General features: G+C 41.7%; 1 protein-coding gene across 6 annotated transcripts in view; it reads right to left on the reverse strand.

The window, feature by feature from the left end:
- The window catches only part of mpped1 (metallophosphoesterase domain containing 1), a 67,861-nt gene extending 48,681 nt beyond the window's left edge, over nucleotides 1–19,180 (reverse strand). Inside the window, exons 1-4 of one of the 6 annotated variants that reach the window (XM_047338488.1) lie at nucleotides 19,025–19,180; nucleotides 13,869–13,994; nucleotides 13,591–13,750; nucleotides 10,168–10,349 (exon numbers count right to left, since the gene is read on the reverse strand). In XM_047338488.1, the coding sequence (XP_047194444.1) occupies nucleotides 10,168–10,349; nucleotides 13,591–13,745 (337 nt within the window). In that variant the 5' untranslated portion in view covers nucleotides 13,746–13,750; nucleotides 13,869–13,994; nucleotides 19,025–19,180. Of the gene's footprint in view, nucleotides 1–10,167; nucleotides 10,350–13,590; nucleotides 13,995–19,020 lie in introns of all 6 variants that reach the window. The other 5 variants (XM_035147012.2, XM_035147011.2, XM_047338487.1 and 2 more) reach the window with 5 other exon arrangements.
- Between the last annotated feature and the right edge of the window lie 2,875 nt (nucleotides 19,181–22,055).

Raw genomic sequence — 22,055 nt, forward strand, 5'->3', positions numbered from 1 at the left:
TTTGACTTAGCTTCATATCCTATAATCCTTTTAATTATCCCTCCATTATAACCTTCAGGTCAATGGAAAATGCCACGACATCAAGGAAAGATGAAGAGAATTCATAAGGACCAAGTACAGCAAAAAACTGAATGTTGAATGCAGATAATTCAAGTAAGACTTCCAGTCCAAAACTATATTTAACCATCAGTTACAACAACGAAATGGATGCTGTTGAAAATAAAGACAAAATGGAATCTAAATAATGTAAGACATATCCATTGTGTTTACTTTGCTACCTCATCCCTCCCTCTGCTCATCCCAACCCACACCCCTTCATCTTGATTTCCCTTCTTCCCTCATCTCTTCCTATGACGTCTGGTGCACAGCTCTCCCACGTAGAAGACGGCACTGTGACTGTTTTATTGAATGTAACCCCCAAAACACTTTTTAACATGAATTAAGGGACTAATTAAAACCTATGTGTTTCCCAACTTTGTGATTAACTGGTCCACCCAACTGTGTTTCACCTGTGTTTTGAGTCGCTGTGTTTCCACTCACTGGTTGTCAGTTAATCTCTTCCGTTTTCTAGTGTTTCTTTGAAAAACATGGACGTGAACCAGAAGTTCTTTTCCACGTTTTGGCTTTAGTTCCTTACTTACGTTGGGCTTGGAGATGACAACATTTATAACAGAAAGCCTGTGATTACCTGGCCATGAACCAGAAAATGGGCCATTGGCTGCATTATAGAAAATGGATTATGAATCATAGCATTGGACTAAAATCTCTTTGGCCTCTTGCCTGATCATTCTTCTTTCCAATGTGTTTCATGAAGGTCCCCAGATTTTATGGAAATTTAATAGTATACTGCTGAAGTATCCCTTTATGGTGCAATATTTAAGTTTAGCATACCAAATCATGGTTTCCGCTAGCCCTCCGATGGACAGGAATGGCAGACAGTGGACACAGATACACATCAAGACCCTGTTCAGACCTGATATTAACCTCCCTCCGGAGTGATCAGATAATGAGTGCTCAGTGATGTGGGTTTCAATGTGTCCTGAGATCCGTGATCCACAAACACCACATTCGGAGGTGGTCTGGGATGAATGTGGCCAAAATCATTTCACTGTGAGAGCACGAACGCATCCTTGGCCACATATGAGGGACCTCCTACTCAGTTGACATCTCTGACCTGCTAAAGTTTCACAACAACTCAAACATATTTTTACACTTCTCAGTGCCCATATGTTGATTTGGTTTTGGCCACCATCACAATATCAACACTCATCACCACTTAATGACTGATCATTTTCTTAAATTGGGCAAGTTATCCCAGCAGACACATTTAGGATGTATTTTAATGTCGGTTGTGAACACATGAATTTAGCGCCGCGTCCACTTGGGATCGGATCTCTGAGTACATTTGTTAATACCAGGTCTGAACCTACCTAAAACATTGTGACGTCCCTCAAGCAAGAAGAAATGGTTTATTTTATTTATATTGTCATTTAAAGCTGCAGACTAGTTTGCATCATGCTGTCCTGATTTGCGGTCGGTTCCTGCTTGTAAAGGAGGGATAATGCAGATTCAGCAACAGTTTGGATACAGTGGATTATATACACTGATGATGACCCAGAAAACCAATCTGTGACTGACAAAGCGGGAGAAGGGGGAAATTATGAGAAAGACTTCAATCATTTCATAAGCTATATCCACAGAGGCTCCGCTCTCTTCCAAATGTCTTCTGGAAAGAACTTGTTTGAAAGAAAAACTATAGATGTTTCTAAGACCATTTTCACATCAGTTGCATCTTTTCCCCCTTCCTACCTCACACACACACACATACACACGCACACACCCTCCCATCACATCACATAAGGAATGCGGTCTTTCAAGTGTGCAAATAGAAGACACAAAAGCAGTGAGGCACAGATGGGGAATGGTTTGCTTAAATTTACAGTCGCTTGATGGGGGCTGAAGGATAAAAGATTGGAAAGGAGGAAATTGGAGAGAAGGATAGAGTAAGAAAGTTAAAAAATGAGGTTTGGGGAAGGAAGGACATACAAGAGAAGAGGGGGGAGGAAAGCAGCAAGACAAGGAATGGGGGAATAGGAAAGGAGGGAGGAAGGAAATGAGAAAGGGAACAAAGGAGGATAGAAAAAGAGCATGCCAGAAAAAGACAGCAGTCATGAAAGTTTAATGGCCTCACAGTTACAGAGCTAATGGGAGCAAGATGGGAGGAGAGGGGGGGAAGCTAAGGAGGCGCAGGTCCAAGGGTTGGAGGTTGGAGGGTTCTACACCTGACAGTAGATGGAGGGTCAGAAATCACACACACTCACACACACACACACACACACACACACACACACACACACACACACACACACACACACGCAGAGGCAAGTGGAGAGTCAGAGACACTCTCCCTCTCCTGGGCCAACAAAAAACACACACTCACATTTATAGTGCCTACACTGCAATCGCATCATGGTTGTCACTTATTTATTATTCAGCAGTAAAGGGGAAGAGAGTAGAGCAGGCACTAAATTAAGAGTTGTAGCAGAGATGCTAAAGGCTGTGAACCTCGAAAACAGTGAGACAGAGAAAGAGAGAGACACAGAGAGACACAGAGAGCCTGTGGTTGTGTTTGTATTAGCTTGACTGTGAGAGAAAGTCTCAATACTAACAGGAAAGTTGGGCCAACTCTTAATTCAACAATCTATCCTGTCCTCTCAATCTATCCTGTCCTCTCAAGTCTTGAGAGGACAGCTGCAGGAAGCTGCAAGAACTAACATTTTCTGCATTAACAATCTATCAATAATCGACTACTTGTGACGAGATTAGCCAATAATCACCCATGTCTGCCGTTCCCTTCAGGTGTAGAGTTGTTTTTAGACAGGATACAGACACAGTCAGACAGGAGCTGGTGAACGTTTCGGAGAATTTAGGTGCTAAATAACCAGATACTTTCCTAAGGAGCTAGTAAAGACCAAACACAGAGAGGGAAGAGAGGGGACACTGGACTCACTGGATTCATCAGGTGTTCAGTTGACAGATCTTAAATATGACGGTTACACAACTGCCCCTCCCCCCCATTCTTTTCTCTCTCATCTTTTACACCAAATTCTGGTTCTGCCAGAGGCTTCTTCCAGTTAATGACGGAGTTCTTTCTCTCCACTCGTTGTGGGAACTGTTGGGTTTCTCTACAATTTTAAGGTCACAACTTTATTATGTTAAGTGCCTTGAGATAATGTATGTTTTGATTCTGTGCTAAACAAAAAGAAATTGAATTGAAATGAATTCACACACACACCACTCCAAGTGTCCAATTGATTACGTAGACTGTGGCCCCCGCTTTGTCTAATTTATATGGCTACTTGTTTTAAAGGATAAAAAAAAAAACCTTCACATCACTTCTCCTAATAATATAAGAGACCATTGTTTGGTGGCCAAGTTATTCATGTTAATGCAAAGATAATAAATCACCATGTGTAATGAACGTGTATACTAATTGTTGGCTAACACAGTAGCCATGACAATCATGCTTTTTTAAGCCACAAATTGAAATAAAAAATGTGCTGCCTCAAACAGGAAGCACATAGTGCACATAAGCAGCTCACTGCCTATAGAAAACAACTGGAAACTGACGCCTCTCACTGCAAAAAACAGCTTCTTGTCTGACTGGTAACATAATGCATAATGCACTCCCTCTTTACACAGTCAGAGACATCTCTTAAGTGTAAAGGAATAGTGCTTTTGAGCAATCAAATGCAGGAAGAACAGTATTGCATCTCTGGAGATAATAGGCAGCTGAAAATTGACAGATTAAATAATCAATACAATATATAGGATTTCTTTTTTTAGTTGCTATATTCTTATTGCTATATGAGCTGAGTATTTTACAGAATAAAAATAATGGACAATATAGAAACCTGATCAGCTTCACACTTGCCATGTGTATTCTTAATGGTCAGAGGAAGTACAGCTTAAAAGCCACATGCCGATTGAGTTGAACACGTCTTCTTCTAATAATAATAAGCCAACATGTATACTAATACCAATATACTGAATGTACGCTAAAATAAATCTGGCAACAATATTCAATCCCACGTGTAGTAGATATATAATACATAATAAAAGCGAGATAATGCCCCAAATACCCCTTTAATATCCCTTTAAGATGGAAATTGTCATCTCACATTAAGAGAAAAAAAACTGTATGTGGCCAGTAAGTTGTTAGTTCAGTATATTTTCCCAAAGTGACCAGGGTCTGTGAATGTGTGTGTGAGATGGCAGGGAAGTGCTCAGTGAATGGAAGTCAAACAGACGGAAAGAGAGAGCGAGAACAAAGCTTTTAAGTATTAAAGCTGCTCCTCTCTTGACCCGGAGTTGATTTCCGAAAGCACAGTGAGATCCATATTTAAACACAACATTCACTGCAGTATATTCCCGCTCTGCTCGCTAGCTCACGCTATCACATGGCATGAATAAAGATGCCACTCAAGACGACAACAAGGGCAGCACACACAAACAAACACACAAGCGCTCAGGAAAGAGTTGCCTCGGCTTATGAAATCCATGTGGGGGCTTGCTGCGTGTGCACGCTCGCAGACACGAGCGCTGAAAGCCTGATCAAAGGGGCCATTATTGGAGACAATTGGACAGAAGTGCTGCTGCTCATGAGCTCCAGGTCTGCCTCTAACCCCCTTCCTCCTTCTGAATCTCTCAGAGTGGTTCTTGACTCACCTGTCCCATGCAGTCAGCCTACCTCCCCAACAGACTAGGGCTCGCTCTGACCCAAACATAGATTGTTCTCCTACGAACGTCCTTTGAGCTAGCACAGCTGATCAGACTGCTGATATAGCCGTTTTCAGGCATGACCTTCGGGGGGAGATTTGGGTCCGGACTTTCACCACAGTTTGCCTTTCACCTATGCACACTGCAGCGGGCGGTTCTCTGCATAGAGTTCACAACTGCAACAAATTCTCTGCAGGATTCAGGTGGGGGGTGGAGCAGCCGGGTGCAGCAGGCAGAGGCAGGAGGTAAAGTATTATTTTTAATGCGGAGATCAGGTGATTTTGTTTACAGTACATCGACACCGGCGTCAGTTCTTATCAACACAAACTCTCTCGACATCTCTGTCGGTGTCCTCTACAGATACGGCAGTGCTTTTTAATCCTGTGATATATTTGATTTCTTTTGCTTATTTGAATTTTTTGCATCTGTCACACGTTAGAATCGTCATCAAAACCCCTACTCAATTGTGGTAAATCCTGGGATCATCGACTACTCCAGACTTTCTGCAAATTTTTGGGGCCAGGCATAGAAAGTCTACAGGAACTCCAGAGGATTTCTCAGGATTTCTCAGGAGGATCTCAGGAGTTGAGTGCATGTCTGAAAGCAGCTTATGTTCATCCGGATATCAGCATTTCCCCTTAATCACAAACACAGTCAAACAGGATCCCACAGAAAGGAATGTTGCTATTGAAACTCATATAACAGCCATTAGCGATACTTGGTTCATTAATTATTTTTCCTTGAAAGCCAAGGCAGTGCGTTTGCAATTTAACATCTTTAACAACAAATTTTAATTTTTGCTATGAACTGTTTTTCAAATGCTGTAAAATTAATAATTTTAGGATGTTTTCAGACATTTAATTTAATTATTATTGTTACTACTTTTTAATCCAAAAAAACTTACTTCATCATCGACATCAACTCTGCATTACATCTGTTAAGAGTATCCTAACTGATTTTCTTTCATTCGGTCATGAATAAAAACTGGTGGATACATGGAATAACTGGGAGGCTGTCTTTTGGCTCTTGTGATTTCAGGCGTGTGACGCAGTAAGTCCATGGTTGATTTGTTCAGCTACATGTGGGCAGTCTTCTGACATGAATTAAAACATATAATCACACAATACTTGATAACAAATTAATGATCATGTTGTAATTTATCCAACAACGTTGCACAAGATAGCAAATTGATTGCAAACCAATCAAAAGTCCATAACCCCCAAAAATTCCTTTTACAAAAGGTTTTCCATTAACCACAGGGACAGTGATTTGGTCCCTCGCTCCTCCAGTCCGCACGATGGTGTCAGATTGTCAGTGTCTTACAATTGACAAGCCCCAAACTTTAAGTCCAACACACTACATGAAGTGTGGAGCGAACAAAATGTTGTTGTGCACACACACACACACACACACACACACGCACACACACACACACACACACACACACACACACACACACACACACACACACACACACACACACACACACATTTCTCATTCAGTGACTGACAGCTGGACCGCGAGGGATCATCATGACAACTTAGGGCAGAAGTTTGGCATCAGTCTCCGGGGCGGCTGAGCTGTGAGTTTACCCAGGTAAGACAGCTTTCCCCTGGGGAGAAACACGGACACTCTCCCTCCTCTCCTTTTTAAACCTCCACCTCCTGTTTCCCTGTCAGCTCTTCCCTCTCCAATTCCTCTACCTTCCTTCCTCCTTGCATGAATTTCTTCTCTTGCCTCTTCAGTCCTCTGCTCCTTTCTTCTCCTCTTCTCTTCTCCTCCCCCACAACGATCACCATCCCTGACAAAGCCTTGAGCGGCAGCCAGCGGCCCCCGAGAGCCGACTGCCTTCCTGCTAAAAATAAGAGCTGAGAGAAGAATCGCACAGAGCTGCCACCAACTGAGGGGAAGCGAGAGAAAGGACTGGAAAATGGGAGAGATCTTTGGAGGATTTGGAAAAAGAGAAGGAGAAAAGGGGGAAATCTAAACTGACTGGAGAAGAATGGAGGACAATTATTCAAGGGAAGAATGAAAGAGGAAAAGAAGCGTTATATGATAAGAGAATATGATAAAGTAAGGAATAAATAGCAATAAGGAAAGAGCGAGAGTAGATTCTGAGAAAATATTAAAAAAGAGTCGAAAGTTTGGGAGCAGATGGCGTTACCTGACCGGAGCTCATTAATACTCCAATACTCTGAATACGCTAAATCTGATCTCGGTAAATCTGCAATGCACACACTAAACAGCAGGAGTTGCATTCAGAGACAGAGTGAGTGTGTGTGTGTGTGTGTGTGTGTGTGTGTGTGTGTGTGTGTGTGTGTGTGTGTGTGTGTGTGTGTGTGTGTGTGTGTGTGTGTGTGTGTGGTGTGTGTGTGTGTCTGTGTGACAGAGACAGGGGCCAGGAGAGAGTGAAAGAGAGAGAAGGAGAATAGGAATAACCAGATTATAAATATTTATACAAGAGGAAGAGAGAGCGATGGCGGAGTTGCAGGGAAGGAGAAGATAACAGCGGAGGGGAGAAAGAGGAGAGACTGACTTCAGAGGCAGCACCAGGCGCGTTTGGCTCGCCTTATCTTTTCTTTCCCGTCTCACCCGTTGCCTTTCTCGCTGCTGGAGTGTGGGCTAGCTGATTTGCAGCCTGCACTCCCTGTAGCGTGTGTGTGTGTGTGTGTGTGTGTGTGTGTGTGTGAGGAAGGGAAGGGAAGGACAAAAAGTTCTTCCCTTATCTCCTCCTTCTCCACTCCCTTCCCTTAGAGAAATAGATGAACACACAAAGGCCCATGCACCTGCTAACAGGCATCTGCCATTCTTGGGGAGGTGTGTGCCAGTGTTGATGAGGCTGACAACAATGACGATAATGATGATGATAACAGAGCTGCTCTGCACGCTCAGGCTCTTGTAGATGTACCAATTCAACAGCTTTGTACTGTCACTCGACGGCATTCGAGGTCATTTCACTCCAGTTTCCAACCGATATCACATGGTGAAGATAAGGTTTACACTTTCTCCTAACTTGCAGAGATAAAATGCTTCCACTGGGGTCTGGTTCAGCAAAAAGTCAAGGAAGAGAAGACTGAGCTTGAGCTAAGCTTTTACACTTTCCCTAGACATAAGGTAATGGTTACTTGTATCAGTTTTTTATAATACGTGTTTAGCTGCCAATCACGCAGCAGCAGTCAGCAGGTCAGGGGCTCAAAAGCATCTCAAAAAGAACATGTCCAACCCTGAGGTGGATGATGCACAACAGCAGAGACTTCAGGTCCCATGCTTGTCAGCCAAGAACAGAAATCTGCAGCTGCAACACTGGACAGTTAAAAACTGAAATACGTAGCCTGGTCTGATGAATCTGGATTAGCGCTGAAGTGCTTGGACCAAACCTGCCTTGTGTCAACAGTCCAGGCTGCGTGAGAGGTAAGGGTTGGAGGAACGTTTTGTTGACACACTTTGGGCCTTAATACAAATCAATCAATGGTTTCAATGTCTGCGCACTGCAGAGTCCTGCTCATCTCTTTATGGCCTCACTTTGCCATATTCTAATGGATACTTCCAGCAGAATCATGCTCCATGTCACAAAGTGAAAGTCTGGTTTCATGAACATGACAGTGTTTACAATATTTTCTGTGAGTATACAATATGCGAACTAACTAATGGCTATTTAAGGCCTTAAATACCTTTCGGAAATTATCGACCTGGCATGTGTCCTCTCAACTGTTAAGATCTGTGGGTGGAGCCCTGCTGGTTGCTGCAAGTTTCCACCTCATAACAAAGGGTGATTATGGGATTCATTGCCCATTAAACTTAGACTAATTCTCGATCTACATTTAAATCCATTCTGAAAACTTTTACAAATTATGTTCACTTGTTCAAGTTTCATTGTTATATTATAATTGTATCTGTCCGGTGTTGTTTCTTCATTGTAAAGCATTTTGTAACATTGTTAATAACAGTGCTGTATAAAAAATATCTTTGTATTATTAATTGTTATTTCAATGGCTTTTAGTAAAAAAATAACGAGAACGAAAAACTAAAAGCTACAAATAACATGCCCTGTCAGCCTAGAGGTTAACGCAGGGACTTTTCTTGCACATGATCTGCTTTCAGGCATGCACTGAACTCTGCAGATCCTCCATACTTTCTCCAGTTGAAGTGCATGTGTGGACGCAACAGTCAGAGTGAGAGACTCCACCTGACCTCCTAGTATAAAGTCCGTGAGTCAAACTCGCGACAGACGCAAGAATGAAAAAGCAAAAAGAAAAGAAATATGTCCCAGTGAAAAGGAGTTGACACACACACATAGAAGACACAGATGACTTCCTGCTGTGTTGTGCATGTGTGAAAGGGCCAACTGCGGGTAGAGTCCTGAGAATTGTCATGTCTGAAAACAGCTATACTCATTCCCTGCCATCTCTCTACTGTTGTCTACAGTTACAACACACCAACAATATACTTAAAAGGGGGATTTGATCAAATGAAATGCAGTGTTAAGTGCTGAAAACAGGGTTAGGATCATCTTCTTGATCATTTTTGAAAATCAAAGGGGGAAGTCTCTGTGTGTTTTTCTCAGTGGTTTGTCCCTGCTGTTTCAACATAGAAGGAGGGCCCCTCAGGCTGTTGTCAGTGTTACACTACACTTATGAACTGGGACACCTCTGCTCATCACTCCACATCGTGGAAAGAAAATATTGCAAGTTTTGCATGTGCACCCTAACAAAAAGAATGTGTAGCACAAACAACTGTCGTTTGTGCCCAGAAGCAAGCACAAGATTCTCGTTTTTTTTCTTCTTTACAGGCAGCCATTGGATTTAATTCATTTCAGTCGGCTTGCAGAGACTCCCTGTCATCACAATGAACATCCAGTCAACTTTATCTATTTTTCACATCTTTATCATTGTGTGGAAGGGGAGTTATCAGTGGATACATTTTTAGAACTCTCATTTCTGACATGTTAAAGATTTGTGAATCAGCAATCGCAAAGTCCGGTATTCATGATCTCTGCTGCTGTTGAATAGAAAGAGGGTGAATTCTTGTCTCTTTGTATATTTAAAAAGATGAGTCAACTCAAATCTCTCAAATAAAAACTAATGCCATGCTTTAGGAAATTGTCAGCTATAAAGCGAAGTGTATTTTTAATCTGGAGCTCTGAAATTGGTACGATCCTTTAAGGATAAAACAACAACAAAGTGACCTGAATGTAGCCCTGATTCTGGGAAACTTCAAAGAATCCTTCCCTTTTCAAAGTTTTCACTTTCAGCTTTGCAACCAGAGCAGGTAAATTTAGCCTAGCACTGACCCCAGCGGTAAAATGGATCATCACAAGGGCACCCACTTACAGAGATCAGGCTCCTGACCTGCTCTGGATCCAGAAACACAACTTTTAGAGATGCTGACCTAGCCAGTCGTTAAACTTCTTGACCTCGGACGGTAGTCCCAGCTCGGTGAAGTCTCCGGCGTGGATGAACACGTCTCCATATGGCATTTGGATGCTGTCTGTCCGAGAGTGAGTGTCTGAGATGCACACAAAACGGGTGTAGCCTGGTGGCTTCGGCGTGTCGTGGGCCATTGGGTCCACCCTGAGAAGAATAAAAGAACAGAAGACAAGAAAGTTGAGGGAATGACGGAGGAAAAGGGGTCACTGCAGTTGTTGATGAACTTAAACAATACTGGAGAAAGAGATACAGTGCTGTATGCAAAATCTCTGCGGTAAGACGCTGACAATGAAAGAAGTTTGAATAAGTATCCAGCAAAAATCCTCCCCACAGACTGAGAGAGAGGAGGAAACACTGAGAAGCTAGCGAGAGACCACGATAAAAGCAGAGCGGTGTAAGAGACAGAAAGAGAAATGTGCGGAGATAGAAAAAGAATAAAGTGCAGATGGAAAAAGAGCAGAGTCCTGTGGGATTTTCTGAGAGTGTGCAGATCTATAGGGTCTCCAGAGGGAAGAGAGGAGCTGGTGAATAACCGTGGCCCAGTTTAGCAAGTTCTCCTCCAGGTACGATAACACCCAGCCTCGCCTCCTCCTCCCCGTCCCCCTCCACACCCCACCACAAGAGAGAAGGAGACGAGGGGAGGTGGGAAACCAGATAGACATGCATGTTGGTTAGTCGGCAAGAAGTCTGCGACACGAAAGTGATCAAATACAAAAGAGAGTTCATAAATAATGTTTAATTTTCACTATTCAGTATACTGAAATGTAAAGGAATGTGATGCTTTGTGGAGTCCCACAGAGAAATCCTCTGTTAGCATCAATATGACTGTGTGTAAAAGACAGCTTTCATGGCCATATAAACTGCACTTAAATAAAATCAAAGCCAGATTTAAAGTTTGTATTTCAATTGTAAGGTCCAAGCGCTGACACTTAAAGACACACCAATTCACCTGACATTAAAATCAGCCACCGGTTTAATAGGCGGATGAGTGTAGATCCTACAAACATCCTTACTCCCTTAAAACACTAAGTAAATAACGGCTGAGGTTCAAATAGTGGCAAGGACAAAAATAAAAATGTAAATACCAGTTAACAAGCAGTGCAAGACAATGACAGCAGAATGTGCCCTTCACAGCACGAGTTCCCTCAGTGATGTTTGACTTTAACGTTCCTCTATGATCACTAAGAGGATCTCATCAAACCATGTGACGCCTTGTGGCTATTGTTTGAGATTCAGTCATTATTTGAAAACGAGCTTTAATTGGTAATTTGTGCTAGTGTAAGAAAAATAAATAATAAAACCAGGGACAGCACCACTTCCTGAGAGGTTGCCCAACTGACGACTTGATGATGCAAAATCGTGTTGAAATCATGTCATTTTCTTTGGAAAAACAGGCTCATGAGAAGTTTCAGCAAAAGGGTTGCTAATATGGGACTATTGTCATTTAGCACCAGTTGGACTATTGCATGTCATGGTAGTTAAAGTGTCCTTGGGCAAGATACTGAACCTCAAATTTCCCCTTTTCATAGAGCAGGTGCTGCATATAGATGCACTGTATGAATGTGTGTGTAAAAGGGTGAAGTTAAAAGTGTACTGTAAAGCTCTTTGAGTGGTCATCAGGACCAGAAAAGGTAAATAAAAATACAGACCATTTACCATTTAAAGGAAAAAGTTGAAGTTGCTTTTCTACCATGGGCCAGCAACTGTAGATTAGCCTAAGCGCATACAATCTACATATGGGTCATCCCACTTGGTGTTTGGGAACCTTGGTGTGATAAATCAAAATATCATTCAAATTTGAATATAAGGCAGCCATATGGAATGCCAGTGTTTCCCCTAAAGGTTTGGCAGGCATATGAGAAGGAACAAATTAATAACAAAAAGAAAAATAACCACTGTTTTCCACAAAGGCTGTCCGTCCAGCTTGTTAGTTTATTAAGGTTTATTGTGGCCTTTATAGTTTTATTTCCCTGTTTAGCATGTAAAATGATTTATTTTTAATTATCAAGTAATTATCAAGGTTTATCTTGTCACTGAGTCATTTTCTCCTGCTTCGTGTGACATGCAGTGAATGTTCATTCCTTATTTCCTTCTCCTAATATTAAATAACTCACTGCATGTTAACAATTAGGTAGACTCATTAAAATGTGCAATAATTTAAATCTGAATATGAAGAACAGCAGCATTAGAATGTAATGGAGGCACCAACTTTGAGCTCTTACAGCCATTTTTTTTCTTCAGGGGGTCAAGTCCCCAAACTCCATAGCTGCCTACATTTTCTCACTGGCTTTTGACTCTATATCCATATGGAAAGTCTTGAATAATGCCATTGATTTAACAAGTGACACAATTTCCACATCATGATGCCATGGTCAACATTTTCTCCAAGCCAAGGAAGGTAAAGTGTAACAATGAATAATGCTCACTGTGTTCATGATGTGCCACTTTTGCAAAGGTTACTCAGCTTATTCTTATGCTATAAAATAGTTCTGTAATTGTTTTACTGAGAGTGCTGCTCGCAACTTTTGCATTTCTGGCTGCCTCGTGTTTTTCCACTCGATGCATATTGGCGAGTTATTTATTTTTTTGGTAAGCACCAATGTGCCTGGTGAAAGAATTCTGGCCGAAACACTGTTATCCAACTTTTGGCATATTTACTGGGATATGATAAACCAAAAAGGAAAAACTCCAAAAATTACCATTATCCTTTGATTGTTCCATCTGGTTTCCACTACCACGACTCTAACTGTTGGAACCCGTGCCAGCAGTTTTACCAACTGTCTCCTGACTCACACATATTCTCATGCTGTATCAATTTAACTCTTTTGGGACATTTATATACGTTTATATTACATTTTTTTCCAGCAGCTCAAAGGGCACGCTCCCTCTCTTAATGTGAAACATACACAGGCACCACTGAGTTTAACCGATTGCAATGGCAATGAATTAATAAATGAAAACAGTTTTTGCTGTGAAGCTGGGCACAGTAGATTGGCGTGACTGTTAGTGTATAAATAGTGTTGTGGGAATTGATATTTCTGAATTTATTCAAACAGCACTTAAATGGAGTGGTGAATTTGCTGTAAAAAGCAAAACACAGCCACAGCGAATTAAAACAGGAGCAAAACCAAAAACATGGAGGCAACTATACATTCTGATAAGATAAACATATAAACAGGATAACTAAAAGATCAATAAAGCAAGTATTTTCTAAAATATCAAACATTTAAGGGATAATAACCATTTCTGGTTCAAATCTCATTATGAATGAAAACAAATAAAATGTCAAAAATCTGATTGGATCCAGGATGCACAGGAAAATACTAGAACTGAAAAAATAATAAGATATTAGCTGCCCTGCTGCATACAGTGTAAATCTACTCACATGTGGACGTGTGGTGGCTGGAAGCGTCCCTGGTTGATGTTGTAGAAGGTGAAGGCCTGAGTGGGGTTGGTGCTGTACTCGTCCACCTCCACCGTGGTCCGGTTGCCTCGCTGGGCCTGTGACTGAGCCTGCGACTGCTGCCGCCTCGCCGCCATAATCTCTGACAGGGTGAAGGCCATGGCAAAGGGGACCCAGAGCAGAGTGGGCGGAGTCAGGTCCGGAACTTTAGCTAATTGCTGTTTTTTTTGCTTTAGGACTGTGGGTGGAAAGTACCAAACCTGAGAGGGGGGGCTGCAGCAAAGGGGTCCTGACGGGCTCAAACCCTCACAGAGCTCCCAGTCACAGTGAGCTGAGGAGAGAACATTGACTCCTCCCCCGTTCTATTCTTCACAACTCCTCTGCACCTGAGACACACAGAAGACACGATTAGTCAGTCAATCAGGTTTAAATGTATATTCTATGATAAGTAAATTGTTTCTTTCGTTCCATTCTTAAATGTCAGCATATGTTGATTGTATGATTGCAAATGGGACATTTTTGAGGTTTTGACAGCTGGTCAGATAATGCGAGACATTTCAAGGCGTCTGCTTGAAAGCTGTGTGATTGTGATGGTTATTGTCATTTTAAAGGCTAAACAACTATCAAATTAGAAGTCAAATCTGCTCAAAATCAAAAGATGTATAACCTTGTTGGACTGGCAATGGGCAGTCATATATTTAAAATACATCCTAATTAATGTATCAGAAACAGAGATGATATCTTGTTAATTCAATGCACACTTGTCAAAACCTGGCAACTATTACCCACAATACAACTCAACTCAGTACAGATTGTAAAAGACTATTAAAAGACAATCATGGATATATGATCGTGACAGACGTCCACAGGACTGTAATGGGACTCACAAAAGCAGTCAAGGTGACTGGACAGTGTTTATTAGATGTTTAGTTTTAAATCCTAAGATGTTCACCATATCATCCGCCTAGAGAATGAACCTGTGTGTTTGGTTGCTGTTTCTCTGATACAGATTCAAATCTCTAAAGATATCGCATGAGGTCATCTGCAGTCTTGTTAACACAATAATGACCGGAGCTCTATAATCTGAGCTCTTTTGATTCTTTCTTTATTTGTGTACATGCTGTCCTAAACTGCTTAAATGTTTAATGTTTAAAGGAATTGATGATTTACATTTTCAGGAGCCATCATCCATAAATGCTCAGCTGGGCAGCCCAGCTTTACGAGGCTCTGGCAAGTGCCTCGCCAGAGCAGAGCCTCTGAGAGGTGCTAAGAAGATGGGGATGCTGGGAGAAGGAGGTGATAATTTGGGGACGAGCGTCTTTGGCAAAGTCCGCCCAGACCGCCGTGCAATGTCGGTGTGCCATCTCAATTCCTCATTCACTGCGACCTGACGCGCTGACAGAACCCCGACGTGACAGATACTCACTTCACACTGCGGCTGTTTCTCACAGGCAAATCCCAGCATGCTCCATGGAGGTGTTTCAGGAGCTCATACGGTACCTTTGCGTGTTCTGCGTGCACACGCTGATGTGTATGCAGGTCTGTGCGTGCATATTTAAATGTATTTTCTGTTGTCAGGAATTTGACAGTGACAGCCTCTCACACAGAGAAATGTGAAGCAAATGCTGAGCGTAGACGACTTCAACAGCACCCTCAATCCACTCAACCCTCAGTGTATTTATTCTGACTCTGTCGAAAAATCATCGGTTCCTTATATCTGTCAGATAATTCCACTACAATTTCAATCCTTTTAAATCGTCGATTAAATCCATTTACCGTCATCTTTCTGACTTTGGAAGACAAGTTAAACATTACTCAGAACTTGTTATTGAAGTCTATACTTCTTGTTCATTTTTTTCTGGTATTGCTGATGTAGTCAGCTGAAGGTGAATATCATTCGTCAAACCTGTGGAAATAATGATCAGTGAAAAGCCTGTGAATGTAACCTGAATGTTTCCTAAACACTTCATTTGAAAAGGGTTGAGGTGATTGGCCTTGGAGCTCGCAGCAAATCCAGCTACCAACCCTATTTGGGATGTGGAGAACATATGAAACATGCTCTCTCTATACTAAAGTTTCCTTCTCACCCTCTCGCATGTCCGGGTCAGCAGTCTGTAAAGTTTCAGGCTGGAGTCTATAGACAGTTAACAATATCTATTCCAATACAAGAAAAAAACAAGAAAACAATTTTTTTTTTCAAATAATTTTTAAAAACCTAGTTTTAACCCATTTGTATGCAAATCTGCTCTCACACTATATTTAAACTGGTTGTGTAGCAGCAGAACCAGCAGAGTGTAAGCTGCAGTGTCTACGCAGACGTGTCGAGCCACGGTACGGGTTCACGTGTTTTACATGGTTAGAGAGCGTTCACACTGAAGTCAGGCCTTAAACCACACAAGGTTCTGATCCAGCAAGTCCAGGTCCAATCAACACATCCATGAATTTGAAGGCTTCTCGTCGCACATTGGTTTATAAAAATATTAGACAGGATTTTCAAACATTTGAACATTAGTGGAAAATAGTAGAAAAAGAGTAGAAACACAAACATGTTAATGTTACAAAGGAAAGGACCATGTGCGTGCATGTATCTGTTTAACCACAATGGTGCCAGGTGATGGGTTTCAGTGCGCCACACAGAGACTGATTCACATTTTAAACTTGATGCAGATCTTTTCTATCACGTTCATGTTACTGAAACACAACAGAGTTTACTCATGTGTAGAGTTTGAGTTAAAATATAAACTTTGTCTTAATAAAATCCATTTCTGTGATTGATAATGTTCCCATCTTTCAGAATCAAACAATCTACCATTCACACCCACATCACACAGCAACTGGCAGGTTGTGCAGAGGAATGAAAGTAGACAGGGTTTGAACTCCTCTCTCATCAGCTCTTTTTTTTAATCTGTCCTCGTGATCCTCACCTATGGGACTAATTGCGTAAATACTACAAAGACACACAGACCACACAAAGTTCTTTTTACAGCTTTTCTACACAGGAGCCACTTCAGCCACCTTTCCGGTATCCTGTCTGGTATATCTCAAAGTAGAATTACACGTTTATTCAACCAATACAACTGTCATCATCACCTGGCTGCATAACAGATACAAAATTGGCAGGAATTAGTCTGTCACATACAAATCAGTATCAGTGTTTATGGTTGCTGATATGCACCGAGCTGAAAAACGTTACAGAGTAAACAATGCACAGAATTTGTGAATTTATATTTAAATTATACATTCAAAAAATGTGTATTTTCTTAATTTATGTTTTCTTCTTATGTAAATGGTCTGTATTTATATAACGCTTTTCTGGTCTTGATGACCACTCAAAGCGCTTTACAGTACAGTTTGCCATTCACCCATTCACACACACATTCATACAGTGCATGAGAGGCAATTCGGCAAGAAATTGCCCAAGGACACTTCAGCATGCAGATGGGGAAGACTGGGGATCGAACTGCCGACCTTCTGGTTGGAGGACGAACGCTCTACTCTATAATTATTTATAAAGAAGTGTATGGTTAAACTGTAATCCTCACTTATATGGGTTTGATAACAACATGAGAATGCCACATTTCTGTACATTTCTTTACTCCCTAATATTGGCAAATGCAGTCAGGCTCTAACAGCCCATTCATTTTACAACTAATTTGAATGTTTGCCTACATTAGCCTTCTAGCTGATGTTATGTTTCGGTTCTGCCCCCGGTCGGTATTGTTATGAGTCGGGACAGACATGGTCCATCACTCTGCTTCAGGGGATCCCGGAGTAAAAAGGTCCTCCCCCTCAGGGAGCCCTCTGTGGCATAGGCCCCTTGTGATTCTGGGTCACTCCATTTTTCCCTGGCCAGGGGTTATCACACAGCAACTCCTGCTTCACACATCTATGCCCAAAGTAGAAATCAGTGAAAAGGACTGAAATAAAGCTTTGCTCAGTATAGAGACAAGTCAGAATCTGACCCTGTGATGAGGCTAACAGAGGAGCTGATGCGGAAAAATTGTACCCCGAGGTGGGACATCACAGCTAGGTCCAGAGAGAGAGGGTTTCCTTGAAGGCTCACAGGGTCTGTGGTCTTTGGGACAAGCAATAATGATCTAGGACACATCTGGAACCACATCCCTGACAGACCCCGTGTGATCACTATCACCGTCTCCACTGACGATCTGAATTAACAATAATCATTGAGCAACTGCTCTAGAAAGTACAGCTACTACTCATCCTGGTGTCTGTTCTGTTCCAGGGTTTTGGAATGAAATTGATTTTGAATACACAAAACCGTGCTTAAAAATGTGTAAATGTCTAAGCTTTGCAATCTGGAGCAACTGTTCAACCACAACTCACCAATAAAAGAGAAACAGTGCAAATTAAAGACAAGGTACAAAATCGAAATAACAATTTGTCCGTCACAATTTGATTTGTCTCTGTTACGGCTCAGTCATAAAACACAAGAGTTTTATTGTTTGTATTAATTTACATTGCTTTGTCTCAGGAATGTGTTTAATGGTCATGGGTTATGGTTAACACGTCGTGGTGTCAATGTGGAGCAGAAAGCCATCCAAGATTCTGAGGGAATCTTTGGAGCTCTGTGGCTTCCGCCGCAATAAGACATGTTAATGACAGTAACACAGGCTCCAACGCGCTCCTCCCAATCTCCTTTTCTCCTTTTCTGCCACATTAGGACACCGGGTTCTCAAGTGCATCTGAATGTGACACCGAATTACAGCGTCTGTTTTATGCAAAGCCGGAATAATGTGAACACTGTGTGCAGCTCAGTGAAATGTGGTGAATAGATGAAGGGAGATTCCAGGTGGATTTAACATTTTTCATCAAGATGTGAAAATATGAAAGAATAAAAGCAGCATTCCTTATTTTAAGATTCCACCTTTCCCTGTCTTACCTTTACTTCTAACTGCACTTATCAAGCTGTTTTCATTCACCTCTGGCTCAGAAAATGTTGCTAACTTTAATTAAAAATCCTCCAGCAGAATTACTGAATTGCTTGTGTGGATCATCAGCTTCTTGTCCATGTGCAGAGCTGGGACTCCTGTGGTGAGCTCTGCGGTCCTACACTCTGCGCTCAGCTGAACTCAAGTTGGATGAAACTTTCCAGACATGCTGACCCGTGCACGGGCTGCACGGGCTGCACGCAGACCGACCTGCACTCGGACACATCGTGCAAATGTGGTGTGCAAGTGAGACCTTACATGAAAACATTAAAGCGTCCCTGCTGGAGAGGACGTAAATACACGTCTTCACTAGAACCTGCAGACTGTCCAGCTGCCCCCCCCTCACACGAGAGAGGACACACGGCTTTGGAGACGACATGAACCGGGAAAATACGCAGCATCCTCCAGACCCGCGTGCCTTCAACAACATCATGAGAGCAGATAGAAGATGAAGAGAACCAACCTACCGGCTCCCGCTGACAGCCGCAGTCAAGTTGCTCAGTGCTGGATGAGGAGAGAGGTACGGAGTCTGCACGGTGAGAGAGACGCGCTGGTCAGTTTGAATGCGCACCCCCGTGGTGCACCGGTGCAGCGTGGTGGATCCTCTCTCTCTCTCTCTCTCTCTCTCTCTCTCTCTCGCCACAATGAGGAGGAGCAGAGGAGGAGAGAGGAAGGAGCGAGCTGCTGCTCATTCCCACAGAAATCACCGCGGTTGATGACGCCTGGAGCATCAATCCTTTATTCCTCCAATTTATTTTTCCGACACCCTAAGAAGACTTTTTTTTTTTAAACATAGATTATTCATTAATTCTCCCATTTCACTGTTTACACATGGCCTAATTTAAAAAAAACATCTATTTTGGTTGTTTCTGTATTTAGTTGTGAAGGATGTATTCAGAGCAAAACACGCCGGTAGCAATGTTCCAATAAGCCCCGCGTTCAAATTTAGCAAAGACAATGCTGGAAAGGTCAATTTCATCAAAGGGCAGAGTGAGCCATATTGTTACAATGCATCATATTTAATTTGACAATTATACATATTAAACATTGATCTCAAAACGGATATAAAAAGTAGCAATACAAAATACTAAGATATAAGTACAGGGTGTAACTTTCCATACGAGACTACAGAGGTGTTCAAGGGCCACCTCTTACTGCTCTGCTCACTCGAACAACAATTCCACCAATTCATCGACACAAGGCATTTTTTAAGGTTCGGGTTTAATCTTGGATTTTCAAGTTTATTCTCACCATTTCATTTCAGATGAGATAAGATAAGATCATTCTTTATTAGTCCCACAATGGGGCAATATTGAGAACATTTATTCTCAATATGCAATGACGTCTCTGATTTAATTTGACTTTATCTTCAAAGTTTCAACTTTTTTGGATAAATGTTAAAATTTAAAAAAAAAAAAAATCCTAATGCTCGAACATTATATTCTTCCAATAGCCTGTGTAATGTGTTTCGATCCTCCACAGTCTGAGAGGAAAAGAGGACTTGGACTTGCCCAGCTCACTGTACGACCCGCAGTGTACAAGTGAAGCTGTGCATGATGCATAACTGAGGGCAGAACATATACTTGGCCAGTAAGAATAAGAATTAAGCTTTTAAAATCATTGCATTAAAATGATTTCAACAATCAAATGATTATAAAAAATGTTAATTGTTGGATTCATTGACTTACCAAAACAATAATTTTTTTAGTAGTACATTGTCCCAGTTATATCCACACAAGGATCTGCAATACAATCTAAAATAGTTAAAATTATGCAAAAAATTGTTTCCTGAAGACAAGCAAACTAACCATGTATTTATTATGTATACGGTATATTCCTTTGTTCTGAATACAAGTAAAACTCTTTTGATCCATTTTCTTTGTGAGGCCAGTGAATCTTCTGTCCATCCATCCACCCGCTGAATGGATGGATGGATCCATTTCATTTAGTTTTGACAAGCAAATCAAACGGATCAGTGAATAAGTTGAGAAGCTCGGGCCTGTTCAGTCTCTGTATTTGTGCTGAAAGGAAAAAAGAGAACGGAATAATCCCCATCATTTACGGGCCACGTGAGGGATAATCAGCCAAATTACAATATTACCGCTTTCCACCACCTCTGCACCTGCTTGTCTGTGGGTAATTGGATGAGGGTTTAGGGAGGTGGTGAGCTAAACAAACAGACCACAATCTGGAGCTCAGTCCATCCTTTGCGGGCAGGCTTCGAGTGACAGTGGAAGCATCACAGGCTGGGTTGGTCCGCCATCTGCTGGTGAAGTGTGGATCAGTCGGTCGCTTCTTCTTCTACTGTCTGTTGAGCAGCGCGACGTAACTGCAGGGCCGAGGAAGGTATGAAGGTGCAAACAGAAAAAAAAAGTTAAAGTATCAACTTGTGTGAGACGTAGATGATGTGGCATCTGTTCAATCATTTTATTCTCTCAAAAGTCATCATCTGATTTCTTACAAATACGTGGGATACTGGGGGACCAGAACCTCTGGCAGGTGATCTGACATATCAACCTCAAATGTTTTCAAATTGGATTTGTCTCTGAATAGCTTCAGTTAGATACTTCCCTTCATTAGACACAGATTTACCAGTTTCTCATTTCAACCTGCAGCTTTGTTTATTGGTCATTGTGCACAATGTACCGCTGCAGTGTACTTGTATTCATTATACACAGGCTCTCATTCATTATCAATGTAATATAACATAGGAGTCACAGAGCTAAGGATCAGTTTTTTCACAGAATAATTACCCAGCGATCTTGTAAAAAGACCCATTGTCATTTAACTAGTCTGATAACAGAACCTACAAAAACTCTGCTGCACAATAAAAAACAATAAATCAAATGAATAAAAATGTAAACGATAAAAGAATGATGTTGCCTGTTTGCTTTCACTGTGTCATCTACTGCCCAGTTGTGACCACAGCACGTATATTGTTCCTGTCATTTTCATAGGGTTGTAATGTTGACAAACATGTTTTCATGCTTCTGTGCTTGTCAAGCTGCCATTCGCCATTCAATATTAGACACATGCGTGGTGTGGAAACTGTACTTGCACATTAGGAAATAATGTGAGGCCTATGTAAGTAAGCAAATGACAGTGATCTATCATCTATGTGTAAGATTTGCAGTGTGTTTAGGAAGTTTGAGACAGAATATTGTTTCACAAGTAAGTTCAGTGTGTACGTTGTGTGTGTGGTGAGAAGGCCAAGAGAGAGAGTGTGTGTGTGACGGTGAGGCTGGTGGCTGGTGCGGAGAGTTAGAATACACAGAATACATCCTGTAGAATGTCTAATACACCAGATGAAGCCATACAATAAGACCAAACAACAGCGGTTGCATCACACTCGCCTCACTCAACCTGAGCTCTTTCTTTCTCACTTCATATCCAGTGAACTTTCAGCAGAATGACTGATGGAGGAATGGCAACAAGATAGTGAAAGGAGAGAAATCTCAGCATCTGGCACAGTTGCATTTGCCCACAGATGCTGGCTGC

This window comes from Hippoglossus stenolepis, chromosome 22 (assembly GCF_022539355.2).
Source record: "Hippoglossus stenolepis isolate QCI-W04-F060 chromosome 22, HSTE1.2, whole genome shotgun sequence".
In the NCBI taxonomy this organism is placed as follows: domain Eukaryota; kingdom Metazoa; phylum Chordata; class Actinopteri; order Pleuronectiformes; family Pleuronectidae; genus Hippoglossus; species Hippoglossus stenolepis.